Source organism: Salvelinus namaycush, chromosome 38 (assembly GCF_016432855.1).
Source record: "Salvelinus namaycush isolate Seneca chromosome 38, SaNama_1.0, whole genome shotgun sequence".
NCBI lineage: Eukaryota > Metazoa > Chordata > Actinopteri > Salmoniformes > Salmonidae > Salvelinus > Salvelinus namaycush.
Genome location: NC_052344.1, coordinates 10,112,354 through 10,128,991, shown reverse-complemented (window position 1 = coordinate 10,128,991; position 16,638 = coordinate 10,112,354). Strand labels below are relative to the sequence as shown.

Below are 16,638 nucleotides of genomic sequence, written 5' to 3'. Positions count from 1 at the left end.
ATGTAGGCTGGGCTATTGATTTTATTTTCTCCCGCTTTTTTAATGTGGTCTGGACGGGGGCTACGTTGTCATTTACTCAATGCGGGGCAGAGAGGATGAGGCGTTTCTTTGGTGGGGAGGGGGAGACGTTGTGCGTTGCTAACTGTTCCCGTTTTTTTCCGGAACACAGAATTGAGACTGAGCGGGGGGATAATAGATCCAACGGGATATGTCGTTGTTTGGGAACTCGTCTGGGGTGTTCAGAGATTGTTCTTTTATGTACACCATTTATTTTTATTTTGTGATCGCAGCTGTAATTATTATCCACCTTTACCCAGAGATGACTTGCACTAGAGTTCGATTACTGTTCGATGACGTTGACTAGTACCTTAAATCTATTGACATGGAACTGCCATGGTCTAGGTCATGCAATAAAACGGAAAAAGATACTATGTGCTCTAAAAAAGGAAAAGGCAGACATTGCACTATTACAAGAGACACACCTCTGTGATGCCAAACTCCGCAGAGCTTGGGTGGGACAGGTGTATTTCTCATCTTTCAAATCAAACAGTAGAGGTACAGCCATACTTATCCACAAGAATGTTCCGTTCATAATTGACAAAAACATATCTGATCCGGAGGGGAGATTTATTTGGTAACTTAGTAATTGGTTGCCCATACAGTGACCATCTTAAACATATACGTGTACAATCGGACCCATAGCACTTTCAGATCACGCCTTTGTCCACCTCCCCTTTGACCTCTGCAAAAACATCCCGAGGTCAAAGAGCTGGAAATTCAACACCTCCATGTTATCAAACAAAGCGTTCCATACATTGGTAACTACATGGATAGACAACTACACACAAGACAACAAAGATTCTCCTGTTTCTCCGGCCACAATGTGGGACGCTGCTAAAGCCACACTAAGAGGTGCATATGCTTCCTCTAAGAAAAAAGCAATGGAAGCACACAGGCTAGATCTTGAGAGGGAGCTGGAACGCTGTGGAAAAAGTACATAAACAATCCCCAGACAGCACCTCCTGGAGTCAACTTAAAGCAGCCAAACTGAACTTGGACTATACTCGGGAGATAAAAAAGAAAGTTTTCTTTACGAAACAGAAATACGATGAGTATAGCAATAGGCCTAGTAGATTGTTTGCTTACCAATTTAAAAAAAGAGCAGTCAGAGCAGTGCGTACAATCATGGCTATCTGAACAGCAGAGGACGAGGTCACATATGACCCAAAAAATATACATTTAACTTTTCATGATTTTTACTGCAAACTATATATTTCTGAGAGAGAACATACGAAGGCAGAACTCCATTCCTTCCTAGAGGGAATCTCACTACCTAAACTATCAGAGACCGACCAAGAAGATCTCAACTCCCCCTTCACTCCTGAGGAGGTCCTGGAGGCAATTACCTCCATGCCATCTAATAAGTCCCCAGGCCCAGATGGATTCCCCAGAGAGTTCTACAAAGCTTTTTGGCCCCAGCTTAGCCCTATTTTCATGCCAATGCTGGATGATTTTTGCAAAAACAGAGCTCTCCCAGACTCTATGCTCACATTAGTGTTGCTCAAAAAAGACAAGGACCCTCTATCCTGCTCGTCCTTCCAGCCCATAAGCTTGTTGGATTTCGACTACAAAATAATTACCAAATTGCTCGCCAAAAGACTAGACTAAACACTTCTTCCCAAAATAATAAAAGCGGACCAAACTGAATATATTAGAGATAGATACTCTTCTGATAACATTTGCCTTTTTTTATATTATAGATCAAGTAAATGCACAGGAGACCCCTGTCCTGCTGGGTTCACTGGATGCTGAGAAGGTGTTCGACAGGATGGAGTGGAGCTTTCTGTTCTCAGTCTTAGAAAAGTTCAATATGGGCTCAAACTTTATTAAATGGATCAAATCACTATACTCTCATCCAAATGCCATGGTGACTACTAACGGACTGAACTCTGACAGATTCCCTTTGGGGACGGGGCACAAGACAAGGGTGCTCGCTGTCCCCCCTGCTCTACTTGTTGGGGGCGGAGCCTCTGGCAGAGTTGATAAGGAGCAATCCAAGTATTATGGGTGTTTCTGCAGGCGGCCTGCAGCACAAGATTTCGCTTTACGTGGATGATGTCTCGCTCTACATATCCAACCCTGAGAAATCCCTCCCATTTTAGACACAATTGCTCAGTATGGCAAGTTTTCAGGATATAAAATAAATTTTAACAAATCCACTGTTTGCCCTCCTCAATCTTACTCACCAGCTCTATGAAGACACTCTCTGTCCATTCCAATGGAAGACACAGGGGTTTCAATACCTTGGGATCTTCGTAACACCAGATCTGAATAGCCTTTTAAAGGAATATTAGCTTCCACTCCTGGATTGAATCGAGAACGATCTCCAAACCTGGATCTCCCTCCCAATTAGCTTAGTCGGAAGAATTAATGTCATCCGTATGAACATCCTCCCTAGACTGAACTATTTATTTCAGATGCTCCCATGCTATCTCCCAGTTTCCTTTTTCAAAACAACTAACCAAAACAACTAACCAAAGCATCACAATTTATATGGGGCAATAAAAAACCTAGGATCAAGTTCTCCACTCGATCGAAAACCTGAATCTAAGGGTGGTCTTGCCCTTCCCTCCCTTCAATTGTACTACTGGTCTGCCCAAATCTGCAACATGCTAACATGGATCACAAACAGACAAGACTCAACGTGGATTCAGATAGAAGCCCAATCCTGTGGTTCATTGCCCCTAAGCTCAATTATATTCATTAATAACTTCAGTGAAGTGGGCAACACAGCCAAAACCTTTTGTGATTTACAGCACCCTACTAGGGTGGAGGGACTAAGAAATATCTGGGCATTTCCTCCCAAATATGTTCTCACTCGCCTATAGTATGCAACCCAGACTTGCCAAAAGCCCAGAGTGATGCCAACTTTAATCTTTGGCATCCTCTAGGAATCAGGACCTTTTCAGACCTATTTCATCAGAAAACCACTACACTGAAATCCTTTCAAGAGCTCTGCAGTGAATTCAATGTGCCAAGATCCATTTTTTTTTTTAAATATCTTCAAATTAGTAATTTCCTCATTTACTTCCAAGAGGAGGTTTAGAGCTCAGCTGAATGAAGTTGAAACCCTTCTTGCTACATACAGCACAATCCATTAAAGGCAAAATCTATCTATAGACTTCTTTCTGAGGAAAGGGGGCTCCTCCTTTACTCCTTTGAAAATAATCTGGGAAAAGGACCTTGGTCTGACTATCAGTGATGAGTTATGGGCGGAGGTTTGCGACAGGGTATACTGCTCCTCTACTAATGTAAAAATGAAAGAATCTAATTACACATTTTTGTACAAATTGTATTACACTCCAATGAGACTCCATAGAATGAAAACAGACATTTCTCCTAACTGTAAAAGATGTACCTCTGAAAGTGGAACCTATATGCATATATTTTGGAGCTGTAGAGAGAGTGCCAGATTTTGGCAATCTATACATACTGCTGCACAGAAAATACTAGATGTACAGTTTGATATGACACCGTGTATCTATCTTCTTAATGCCCAGCAGGACTTTGTTCTTGATCCTGACAGAGAAAATTTGTTTATGACTATTACGTACTTTGCTAAGAAATGTATTCTTCTATTGTGGGCCTCTAATACCTCTCCTACATTTAAAATGTGGATTGACCAGATTGTTGACTTTCTCCCTCTTGAAAAGCTCACTGATGACCTCCACAAGAGACAGCCCAAGTTTGATAGACTCTGGTCTCCACTACTCAACTATATTTCAAATTGGACAGAGTGAAGGGGGGGATTAGGGAAATGAGCAGATACATGTTGTGTAAGGTGTTGTAAAAACTAATTATTTGCTCGTCGTCTCAGCTAAGGCTGGAAATAGCTAATAAGAACCTTGATAGTGCTATTGCAAGTTATTTTTTATTGTTATTGTTTTTTAAAGTCTGTCATCTGTGAATGTGTTTTGTGGGTTGATTGAAAAACAAAAACTTAACTTTAAATTGAAAAAAAAAAATTATCCATTATTGTGGAGGCTACATTTTAAATGCAGCTGTTACAAACATACAGTACATTGTGCTGAATAGTTTAATAAGCTGCGTGTACGGCCAGAACTAGTTTAAATGGCCAACTGTGCCCAAATTGGCAACACACAGCTGCACTGGCTGCCATGAAGTCATTTTAACTAAGATAAAACCATTTTTAAAAGGCAGCACCAAACATTTGTGTCCTGACAAGGCATCGGAGTCACATGAGGACACGAGAAACTTTCCTGGAAACAGCCCTCTGCGCTAGAGGAGAAAATCATGATTGTTTTAGGCCTCCACACAGGGGTTACACACACACACACATTACTCCCACTCACTTTGTCTCTGTCGGTCTGTCTAGCCATGAACCAGGTAGTTTGGTGAGAATCCTGTACCTTTTTGGATTGTTTTCTTTGACTACTCAGGTTTTGGGTTCAGGCTTTTAGTCATCGTTCATCCCTTCGTTATTACGTTGCAGTGTAGGTGCTAATAACTGAGATAAAAATGGAATTGAACAAAATGAATGGAACTATTTGAACTTAGATGAATGGATCTGAGTTCGTTGGTTATTAAAATATGGAAACAGTGTGGTGATGTTGGGTTTTACTATGTAGAATGAACTAGGCATCGCTACACACCCCTTACCTACCGGGACTACTGTCCAATGGCCTCATACACTTCCAAATACTCTGGTTTATTTCAGTTACACGTCAGCATGCCCTGCCCCCCTCCTCATCAGTGTGTGAGAGAAGGTAAGGTTGGACCGCCTGCTCTTCTCAGAGGCGATTCCTAGAAAAGTGTTCAGTTTTTTTTCTCCCATAGCGCCTTATTTGGTTACAATCTCTCTTGCTCTCCCTCTCGACCTACTCTCTTTCTCTCTCTCTCTCTCTCTCTCCAGTGAAGGCCTATTTCTCAAAAGCTCCCAGCATCTTAACTGTTAGCCTAAGCGCCTTTCAGCAAATGGGTTTTCAGGGGGAAAAAGGTTTTGTTTAGTTGTAACAGCCGTCTCTCACACAGCCCTGTCAGAATCTCTCCCCTTTTGCCCTCCCTCTGAGTTTCTGTGTGTGTGTGTCCCCTTTGTTAGCGAACAGATGAAGGCCTGGCTTGGTTGGGCCGAACCGTTCTTGGCATGCATTAGGGAACATGATGTACTTCAGAGTCCTACTGTCTCACTTGTGACACTGTGTTAAAGGTGTTCCCGGGCGCTGTTACCCAGGTTTGAGTTGCTTAGCCTAGTGTGTCAGCTGCTAGCTATCCCACGAGGCCTCTTCTTCAATAGTAAGAAATGTTGATCAATGAAAGATCTTTGAAAAAGAAAGTATCATTATCAGATGCAGTGTCCTAGCAGGAGCATTAGAATGCCTACTCTCATTAACTGGCAGTGTCATGTTTGGCAGTTCCGTCAGCCACTCTTTTGGGAACTCGACACATGACCTCCCGTGACCTTTAGGAACTGGAACCCCCCTCCAGCTTATAGGAGTTAGTAGTATTAGCTCAAACTCTGTCGTTTCTTCTCAGCATGTTGGATTCCCAAAGCGGATGATGGCATGGATGGATGATCATGGGTGAAATCCTAATTGTCCCTCTGAGCTGCTTGGCCATATCATTTCAATAGGGGGACGGGGGTCAGTTTGTGTGTTGCCCTTATCGCGCCTCAGTGAGTTCTTAACTGTCCATTAATCGGATGACAGCCAGACATGTCATGGGCCTGGCCCTGTGTGTGTTGGGGAAATTTAAGATAGATAAGCATTGTGTTTAATTTTATTAATGTTTTCCTTTTGTGTAATATGCATGATTTTCAGTGTTTTTTAAAATTTGGGACACTCATTTGTGTTCTGGTTGATGGTCACTAGACTTGATACTGAATTATGGATTGTTCATATCTGATAGTGATTGACGCCAGACTGGAGGTATGAGGACAGAGGACGCTGATTGTTATTGTATTCTGGGACACTGATTCTGTAGCAGCTGATGTTGTGACTTCCTACAAGCCTCTCGGCAGGTGTTTACAGAACATTGGTGCTGTGAGATTAGAATATAAGGGCCTGCTTCTCTGCTGGAGGTGTCTCCCTGTTGCAACTGTATTAAACCACATTGATTTACTTTATCTGTAACTTTAATTCACCTGGAAAATCCCCATTTACCTGTGTGTGTGTGTGTGTGTGTGCGCGCGTAATCTGTGATGAGTTGATCCGACATGTACTTTACTCGCATGAAAAAGGTTGGATGGAAACCTGGTTTCGGATAGATGAATATTGTGGAGAGAAGAAGATTTGTGTTGGAAGAAGAGGGAGAGAAATGAACGTGGGGAGAAGTGTATAGCCCAGGTCTACAGAACTACAGGACAATTTTTTAAGAACACATGTATTTTTAAACCTGCCTGCTCTCCATCTCCCCACCTCCTCTCAGCCAGAGGAAGATGACCAAGTATTTGATGTGGTTTTGGTGTGACTCTATTATAAAAAGTGGTTTCCAGGAACAGCGGTTAAGTGTTCCTGATCTGCCCACCTCTGTTATGCAACACGTTTCAGATGAAAAACACCACAATATCTCGCTCTGTTTTCTTTTTTTTTTCTCCCTAACCCGGACGACGCTAAGCCAATTGTGCGTCGCCCAACGGACCTCCCGGTCGCGGCCGGCTGCGACAGAGCCTGGGCGCGAACCCAGAGACTCTGGTGGCGCAGCTAGCACTGCGATGCAGTGCTCTAGACCACTGCGCCACCCGGGAGGCCCCTCGCTCTGTTTTCTAGGCCTATCTCGCTCTCGTTCCCTCTCTCCTAAATGGAGGTCATTATCAGTCAACAAATTAGCTGATAGTATTGTTTTTTTCTTTCATGTCCAAAAAATGGACATGGAATTACGTAACGTCTAGTCTTATTTTCACAACCTATTGTTGTAACATTACGTCACAATAAATCAGCGACGTGGTTTTATTAAATGGAAATTGATACTGTCTCTCTCTCCCTCCACCCATTTCTCCCTCCACCTCGCTCTTCTTCCCATCTCTTTTCTCTGTGTTTCCCTCCTTCCCTTCCAAAGATGAGTGGAACATTCCAGAGGTGACGCTCCGAGCAGTCCCGTCCGACAGACAGTTGTCCCGGCTGGCATCACGTCTCGGTTCGGAGTGGGAGTCGGTTCTCCTCGACCTGGGCCTCTCCACGGGGGCGCTGTACCGTTGCCGTGCCGACCACCCTCTGAGCTTGCACGGGCAGGTGCTAGCAGGGCTGATCCAGTGGAGGCAGCGCCAGGGGAGGAGCGCTACAGTCCACAGGCTGCTCCAGAGCCTGAAGTCCACTGAAGTCCACCCCTCTACCCTGGACGAGGTGTTCCAGTGAGGGGAGAGGACACACTGTATCATGGATGAAATCCTAATTGGATGACAGCCATTAGCTCAGCCAGACCAGGGTTTCTGATAGGAAAATGTGGCGCATGTGACCGGCAGCTTTTTTTTACCAGACATTTGAGATCTGCCGGACCCATATGCATTGGATGCATAACCTGATTAGGGTGTCCAACCACAGTGCTCAGAATGACACACATCACGGTAATTCATATTAACAGAACATGCAAGTCGAGGATACAACAATGAAGTTATAAGTGTCCACATTTGCTTTTCCTCAGCCAACAAGACAACTAACAGCAACATCACTAGCCTGTCAATCTACTATCCCCCATAGTAGAATAGTTAACCTATTCTATTGGTCAGGTGGTTGAGAAATAGTCTATTCCAATCTGAATCTGGGACAGTTGTGAGATGGAGCCCAAAATCATACAACCAGTAGGCTTAGGCTACATAAAAAAACAACGTTAAAAACAATGAGAGTGACGCAACACAACAAAGTTTAGCTTATAATGCGGGGGAACTATTATTTCTTCACATGATAAGCTCAGCAATGTGCACAAGGCAGTAGGCTACTCATGAACGTTCCTTCCATAATGCAATTAGCGGGAAAACACCGTTGTCAAAAGGGCACCACACACTTGAGCAGTTTCATGTGACGGAGATGAAAAATGTCCATTAGAAATGTAGAAAGCGATGGAATAGGCTACTTTGAGGAAAGGTAAGACGTGCCTCATATGTATTAAAATGAAATGCATAGCGCCTCCAGCTCATTGCCAAGTGGTGTGTGTGTGACGCGGCAGCAGCTCAAAGGCTCTATATGCTGTACGGGTGTGATAAATAAGATGCATAACAAATATACTGTAGCCTACACATTTTGCCAACATAATTCCACTAAATTATGCGAAATAACCTAGAGAACGATAAATATGACCAGTCAAATGTATTTCCATCAATGAAGAGGCTAAAAAGCATTATTTCGCAATGGGATTTTTTCTTATTTTCCAGGACAATTGACCAGGGATATATTATTTCAGCTTTTCAACAACAACAAAAATGTATAGGCCAAGAGCCGGCTATTACCGGCTAACAGAAACCCTGAGCGAGATGTGTCATTGGCCTGGCCCTGTGTGTGTGTTGTAATAGGGACATGTAAGATTAATAAAGTTAATATTCAGTTTAGAGTAATTAACACAATGCTTAGCGTAATTATGTTTTTACCTTTTCTGTAATACACATGATTTCCAGTGTTTTATTTTGGGGAAACTCTTGTGTACTGTTTGATTGTCACTAGACTTGATACGAGAATAATCCGTAACGTTCAGTATCTCTTGATAGTGATTGATGCCAGACTGGAGGTACAAGGACAGAGGACACTGATTTGTTATTGTAAGATTAGAATAAGCCGATTTTGAAACCATGCAGGCCTACACACACTCCTAAAGACACGCCTTTTCTCAGTCACTCAGACCCTGAAAAGTAAACAAACACGATGGCGTTGCGACATTCACTCTGTGGAAAACAAATCCACTGATAGTATTTTAGTATATAGTATTGCATAACGTCTGGTCTTATTTTCACAACATATTGTTGTAACATTACGTCACAATGAATCAGGGACATTAATGGACCGCAACAATAGCCACTGCTGCAGTCAGTTTTTATCAAATGGAAATGCCTCAACAAGGTCAAGGCTGCATGCCCAACAAGCACTCTCCAGGATTTTTTCCCACGTGGAGCTGAAATTAAAGGCGTTTGTACATTAACTATATCCTTGTACTTTTTGTGTATGATTTGCCTTGAAAAAGCATCCTATATTTGTCTGCCTTTTTTTAAGATGTAACTGGAATGGGATTTGTTTTCCTCTTCAAATGGCATGCTATGATTGTACATTTCTCTGTGATTACTTCCTTTTTTATGTAGTACTTTATTGGTCTTGATGTCATGTTGCCATTTGTTAATGTAGGGCCATTTCACAAGATGTTTCATTTGCAAATGTTTAGTTGTAAAAACAAAGACCATACTGTTTCATCTGCAGGTGTCTTGCTGTTCATGACCGCAAGGTTAATGCCAAACAAATTCTCTAACTATAAAGTAAATGTGAGAACATTTTTTAAAGCACCCGTTCTTCTCTGACTTGCACGACGTGGGAGTTCTGTCTGCGCCTCGGCCAATGCTAGTATAATTCTTAATAGGATCATTTATGATAGGCTTAAGGTAATTCATAGCACAGTCAGATACACAAATGAATGTCTGTTACATTTTAATTTTTTTGTGAATGAAAAGCCACAGGGTTCCTGGGAAAGCTTTGAAGTACAACTCAAGTGCCGTCTTGGACTAGGGGACTCGCATACGTACACTTACACACCTCGCTGCAGGGAGGTTTCACATCTGTTTTTGTGCTAGCCTAGTTTCCCTGGCTCTGTGATTCTGGCCCAGAAACACACAGCCAGGGAAACTAGGCTAGCACAGGTAGGCAGCAATCAAATCAATCAAACTCTTTTTTTTTACAAAACACTAGTCACTGAGCAAGGCTCAAGGGGGAGAGGAAAGACTACCTACCTCTGTATTTGTATTTATTAGGCACCAGACTGAAAGTGGGAGGGACTACCTCCCCTGAACTTGTCCATTAATAAACACTTGTTTTTGGCTGTGCCCTAATGACTACGACCCAGTTGTGTGGCAGTCCTCTTGAGATATCTACATCCAACCCCCATCTTTTTCACCCTCCTTTTCTTTCACAGTCTCCGCTATCTGCTGGTCTGGTTGGCGAGTGGTGGCTGTGGAGGCGAAGGTCAGACACCCCACACAGCCTTTGTCCGCCGACACATCACGACCACAGAGGATCACAGGCCATGAACCACGTGGCCTGAGCGTAAATCCATCTCCTGGTTGGTTGAGACAAAGCCACGGTGACCTCTGACCTATCCAAGGGCATTCTAGGCCAGGGATCAACTGTGTCTACTACATTCCCGGATGCTCTTAGGAACGCTGCAGGCTGACATCACTCCAGCCAAGCATTTTGCCTTACATTTGTGTCAGTGCAGACGGAACAGGAGGAATGTTGGGTAACTCTGTGGGGGAGTTGTTAGATGGGAGTGTTGAATAATGGAAGACGTTTTGGCTGCTGTTGTCACAACACAGCACAAGCAGGTTACTACAATTTAGTCTTTAGTGACTTTGTGAAGAGGGTTGTGGCCCATACAGTATGTGAACGGTATTGTTAAAAAAAAATGTGCTCACCTCCCCCTCATAAAGTATAATTGTTGATGAGACAGTTGATGCCACACAGGGCTAACAGGACAGAAGGTTGAGGGATCGCGGATCACCACGGACAAGCTCACCCTTCCTGCCTGTATCGTTACATTACGATCAGGGCCAGCTGCAGACAACGATCAGCTATATTTATATAATGAATACAACATTTCCACCAACAGGTTTCTGTGCCAATGCACCACACAACCAATAAGCAATGCATAACTGCATACCAATTACCGACTTTGAACGCTCATTATGTTTTGCGTTTTCAACATCACAATCAAGTATGACGTACTCGATTGTGGGATTGACAATCTTGACAAACAGAAAATGTATCCAGACTCAGTATTGAAGGCTTGGTTTGACAGTCCGAATGTCATTAAACTGTTTGGTGTTTTGTAACAGATTAATCGAATGGCCGTTGCGCAGTTTGGATGCTGGAGTTATTTTTGAGGGGAGTGGATGAACGTGAGCAGGTAGCCTACATGAGACTTTTGAAGTAGCTTAATCAGATTAAAATATTTTTACTAGTGTTAATGCCACAAAAAAGTAATACATTTTTCAAAGTTAAATGACAAACTCAGCAAAAAAAGAAACGTCCCTTTTTCAGGACCCTGTCTTTCAAAGATAATTCATAAAAATCCAAATAACTTCACAGATCTTCATTGTAAACAGTTTAAACACTGTTTCCCATGCTTGTTCAATGAACCATAAACAATGAATGTACATGCACCTGTGGAACGGTCGTTAAGACACTAACAGCTTACAGACGGTAGGCAATTAACGCCACAGTTATGAACATTTAGGACTCTAAAGAGGCCTTTCTACTGACTCTGAAAAACACCAAAAGAAAGATGCCCAGGGTCCCTGCTCATCTGCGTGAACGTGCCTTAGGCATGCTGCAAGGGGGCATGAGGACTGCAGATGTGGCCAGGGCAATAAATTGCAATGTCCGTACTGTGAGATGCCTAAGACAGCGCTATAGGGAGACAGGACGGAGAGCTGATCGTCCTCGCAGTGGCAGACCACGTGTAACAACACCTGCACAGGATTGGTACATCCAAACATTACACCTGTGGGACAGGTACAGGATGGCAACACCAACTGCCCGAGTTACACCAGGAATGCTCAATCCCTCCATCAGTGCTCAGACTGTCTACAATAGGCTGAGACAGGCTGGACTGAGGGCTTGTAGGCCTGTTGTAAGGCAGGTCCTCACCAGACATCACCGGCAACAACGTCGCCTATGGGCACAAACCCACCGTTGCTGGACCAGACAGGACTGGCAAAAAGTGCTCTTCTCTGACGTTTATCTTCGAAGGAATGAGCGTTACACCGAGGCCTGTTCTCTGGAGCGGGACCGATTTGGAGCTGAAGGGTCCGTCATGGTCTGGGGCGGTGTGTCACAGCATCATCGGACTGAGCTTGTTGTCATTGCAGGCATTCTCAACGCTGTGCGTTACAGGGAAGACGTCCTCCTCCCTCATGTGGTACCCTTCCTGCAGGCTCATCCTGACATGACCCTCCAGCATGACAATGCCACCAGCCATACTGCTCGTTCTGTGCGGGATTTCCTGCAAGACAGGCATGTCAGTGTTCTGCCATGGCCAGCGAAGATCCCGGATCTCAATCCCATTGAGCACATCTGGGACCTGTTGGATCGGAGGGTGAGGGCTAGGGCAATTCTCCCCCAGAAATGTCCGGGAACTTGCAGGTGCCTTGGTGGAAAAGTGGGGTAACATCTCACAGCAAGAACTGGCAAATCTGGTGCAGTCCATAAGGAGGATATGCACTGCAGTACTTAATGCAGCTGGTGCAGCCCCCCCCCCCCCCCTTGTTCAGGGACACCATTTATGTTAGTCACATATGTGTGGAACTTGTTCAGTTTATGTCTCAGTTGTTGAATCTTGTTATGTTCATACAAGTATTTACACATGTTAAGTTTGCTGAAAATAAACGCAGTTGACAGTGAGAGGACGTTTCTTTTTTTGCTGAGTTTATTTAGGCTATATTGAACATTAGGTCGAGGAATAGCCGCTCTGATCGGAAAGGAGGCAGAACGCTTGTTAAGCTTTCCTGAAAGCTGTGCCTGCTGGGAGCGTAGGGCCCCACATAGGCCTATGCTAGGACGACTTGGGAGAATGATGATCGGCAGCAGACAACACATCATTATCAGAAGCAGAAATACTACTGTGCCTTAATATAATATGTTGAGAGTAAATCCACAACTGATCCAAATGGAATGAAAGGACTTTTGCACCATAATTCAAATTAATCAAATCACATTTTATTTGTTGCATGCTCTGTAAACAACATGTGTGGACTAAAAATTAAATGTTACATCCAACAATGCAGGGAGAATGGAAATAGATAAATAATAGAAAAGTAAAACCCTTAATAAGAAAAGATACACAATGAGTGACGATAACTTGGCTATATAAAAGGGGTACATTTTAGTCATTTAGCAGATGCACTTATCCAGAACAATTTACAGTAGTGAGTGGATACATTCTTTTTTTTCATACTGGTCCCCCGTGGGATTCGAACCCACAACCCTGGCGTTGCTAGCGCCATACTCTACCAACTGAGTCACACGGGTACCAGTACCAAATTGATGTGCAGGGGTATGAGGTAATTGAGGTAGATATGTACACATTACTAGGAATAAAGTGACCAATAGTGAACAGTAGCAGCAGCATATGTGATGAGTCAAAGTTTGTGCAAAAGGGGTCAATGCAGATAGTCCAGGTAGCTATTTGATGAACTATTTAACTAACTATACTGAACAAAAAGAAACACAACAATTTCAAAGATTTTGCTGAGTTACAGTTCATGTAAGGAAATCAGTCAATTATAAATGAAGCCCTAATCTATGGATTTCCCATGACTGGGCAGGGGCGCAGACAAGGGGGTGGCCTGGGAGGGCATAGGCCCACCCACTGGGGGAGCCAGGCCCAGCCAATCGGAATGAGTTTTTCCCCTCAAAAGGGCTTTATTGCAGACAAAAAATACTCCTCAGCTCCCCATCTTGACGATCCCGCAGATGTGGTTACACGTGGTTGGTAGTTGTGAGGCCGGTTGGACGTATTGCCAAATTCTCTAAAACGACAGTGGAGGCAGTTTATGGTAGAGAAATTAATATTAAATTCTCAGGTAACAGCTTTGGTGGACATTCCTGCAGTCAGCAGGCCAATTGCATGCTCCCTCAAAACTTGAGACATTTGTGGCATTGCTGTTTAATCAGCTTCTTGAAATGCTACACCTGTCAGGTGGATGGATTATCTTGACAAATGATAAAATGCTCACTAACAGGGATGTAAACAAATTAGTTCACAACATTTGTGAGAAATAAGCTTTGTGCGTATGGATCATTTCTGGGATTGTTTATTTCAGCTCATGAATCATGGGACCAAAACTTTACATGTTGTGTTTATATTTTTGTTCAGTATATTTAGCAATCTTGGGGGTTAAAGCTGTTCAGGCCAGGGCCATGTTGGTTCCAGACTTGGTGCATCGCTACAGCTTTCCATGCGGTAGCAGAGAGAACTGTATGACAAATGTCATTTTCACTGCAGTTTACAGCCTAGAGTAGAAATTTACTCAACTGTACTCACTTGAAAACAATAATGCAATTTATTCATTGGATTCTGGTGTTGTAGGGTAGTCTAGGTAGGATCATGTTATGGTCCCTAAACAAGATCAATAGGGGAGCTTTTTGAGCTGTGTTTCTTCCCTGTTCTTTCATGCGCAATGAAGCACATGGCCTCCACTGCCTATCAGCTATTCTTCTATCTTGTGTATTTATATAGAACATTTGGTTCAGATTTGAAGGATTTTACAGAGCCTTCGGAAAGTATTGTTACGTTACAGCCTTATTCTAAAATGGATAAAAATAATAATAATCCTCAGCAATCTACACACAATACCCAATAATGACAAAGCAAAAACAGGTTTTGTATTTAATTTTTTTGCAAATGTATAAAAAAATGAAAAACAAATACCTTATTTACGTGTGTATTCAGACCCTTTGCTATGAGACTCAATTTAGCTCAGGTGCATTCTGTTTCTGTTCATCATCCTTGAGATGTTGTAAATCCTGTTGTAAATCCTGTTGTAAATCCTGTTGTAAATCCTGTTGTAAATCCTGTTGTAAATCCTGTTGTAAATTCAATTGATTGGACATGATTTGGAAAGGCGCACACACCTCTCTATATAAGGTGTCACGGTTCATATCAGAGCAAAAACCAAGCCATGAGGTCGAAGGAATTGTCCGTAGAGCTCCGAGACAGGATTGGGTCGAGGCACATATCTGGGGAAGTGTACCAAAAATGTCTGCAGCATTGAAGGTCCCCAAGAACACAGTGGCCTCCATCATTCTTAAATGGAAGAAGTTTGGAACCACCAAGACTTCCTAGAGCTGTCCTCCCGGCCAAACTGAGCAATTGAGGGAGAAGGCTCTTGATCAGAGAGGTGACCAAGAACCTGATGGTCACTCTGACAGAGCTCTAGAGTTACTCTGTGGAGATGGGAGAACCTTCCAGAAGCACAACCATCTCTGCAGCACTCCACCAATCAGGTAGATGGTAGAGTGACTAGACAGAAGCCCTCAGTAGAAGGCACGACAGCCCACTTGGAGTTTGCCAAAAGGCACCTAAAGACTCTCAAACCATGACAAACAAGATTCTCATGTCTGATGAAACTAAGATTGAACTCTTTGGCCTGAATGCCAAGCATCACGTCTGGAAGAAACTTGGCATCATCCCTATGGTGAAGCATGGTGGTGGCCACATCATGCTGTGGGGGTGTTTTTCAGCTGCAAAGACTGGGAGACTAGTCACGATCGAGGGAAAGATGAACGGAGCAAAGAACAGAGAGATTATTGATGAAAACCTGCTCCAGAGTGCTCAGGACCTCCGACTGGGGCGAAGGTTTACCTTCCAACAGGACAACAACCCTAACCACACAGCCAAGACAACGCAGGAGTGGCTTCGGGACTCTGAAAGTCCTTGAGTGGCCCAGCCAGAGCCCGAACTTGAACCCATTCGAACATCTCTGCAGAGACCTGAAAATAGTTGTGCAGCAACGCTCCCCATCCAACCTGACAGAGCTTGAGAGGATCTGCAGAGAAGAATGGGAGAATTGTGTGTAGATTGATGAGGGAAAAAAGCTATTTAATCAATTTAAAATAAGGCTGTAACATAACAAGGTGGAAAAAGTCAAAGGGTCTGAATACTTTCCAAAGGCACTGTATGTGTGATATGATTGCTAGTTAACCTAATGCAGATCTGGACAAACGATCCACCTAACACCATTGTCACCATGGATAGAGGGCAGGATAGATAGTTGACTGGTAGACCATATTGACCTGTGGTATAGTAAGCACACGGAAAAGCATAGTGCATAAGGGAAGTACCAAAACACCTTGATAGGGGAGGTGCATGCAAGCAAATGAGGAAATGTTTCTATAAGGAAGACATTAAATAATAAAACCTGAAAAATGGTGAATGTAAATCAGGGAAAAAGTGCACTACCCTCCCAAAAGCCCCAAAAAGTCAGAGAACCGTCTCCTATTTTGGACCAGCCCCCCCACCCCAGGACATTTCAAACTGTCCCTAATCTCAAGTTAGGACTTGGGCCTTGATGTGTTTATTGACAGGGATTTTGTGTGAGTTCGTTTGAGGACACAAGCTTCAACGGGTATCAAAGGTCCTTTCACAGAGAGGAAAATCATGTGGGCACACACACACACACACACACACACACACTCTCTCTGAAACACATCCACGTTCTCTGGATCAGTTGTGTCAACTACCCACACACACAGAGGCCACACTTACGAAGCTGAGGAGAGAAACCTTAGTTCTCCCCACCCTGTAATTAGAGAGAAACCAACAGGGAGCACAGCTCTAGAATAACAGGAAATAAGACCCGAACCAAGAGAGAGAGAGGAAAAGTGAGAGTATCTGTGCGTAACCGGACCCGGCTCAAAAACAAACAAGATAGCT

At 43.4% G+C, this 16,638-nt stretch overlaps 1 protein-coding gene and 1 non-coding gene across 2 annotated transcripts in view; one reads left to right on the top strand and one right to left on the bottom strand.

Annotated features, from left to right (window-relative positions):
• Positions 1–9,141, top strand: part of LOC120032142 (death domain-containing protein CRADD-like) — a 30,993-nt gene extending 21,852 nt beyond the window's left edge. Inside the window, exon 2 of the mRNA XM_038978104.1 lies at positions 7,075–9,141. Within this exon, the coding sequence (XP_038834032.1) occupies positions 7,075–7,370 (296 nt within the window). The 3' untranslated portion in view covers positions 7,371–9,141. The remainder of the gene's footprint in view (positions 1–7,074) is intronic.
• Positions 9,142–13,158: 4,017 nt separating this feature from the next.
• Positions 13,159–13,235, bottom strand: trnaa-agc. Its single transcript has one exon. It is a non-coding gene; the product is annotated as a tRNA-Ala (tRNA).
• Positions 13,236–16,638: the final 3,403 nt, after the last annotated feature.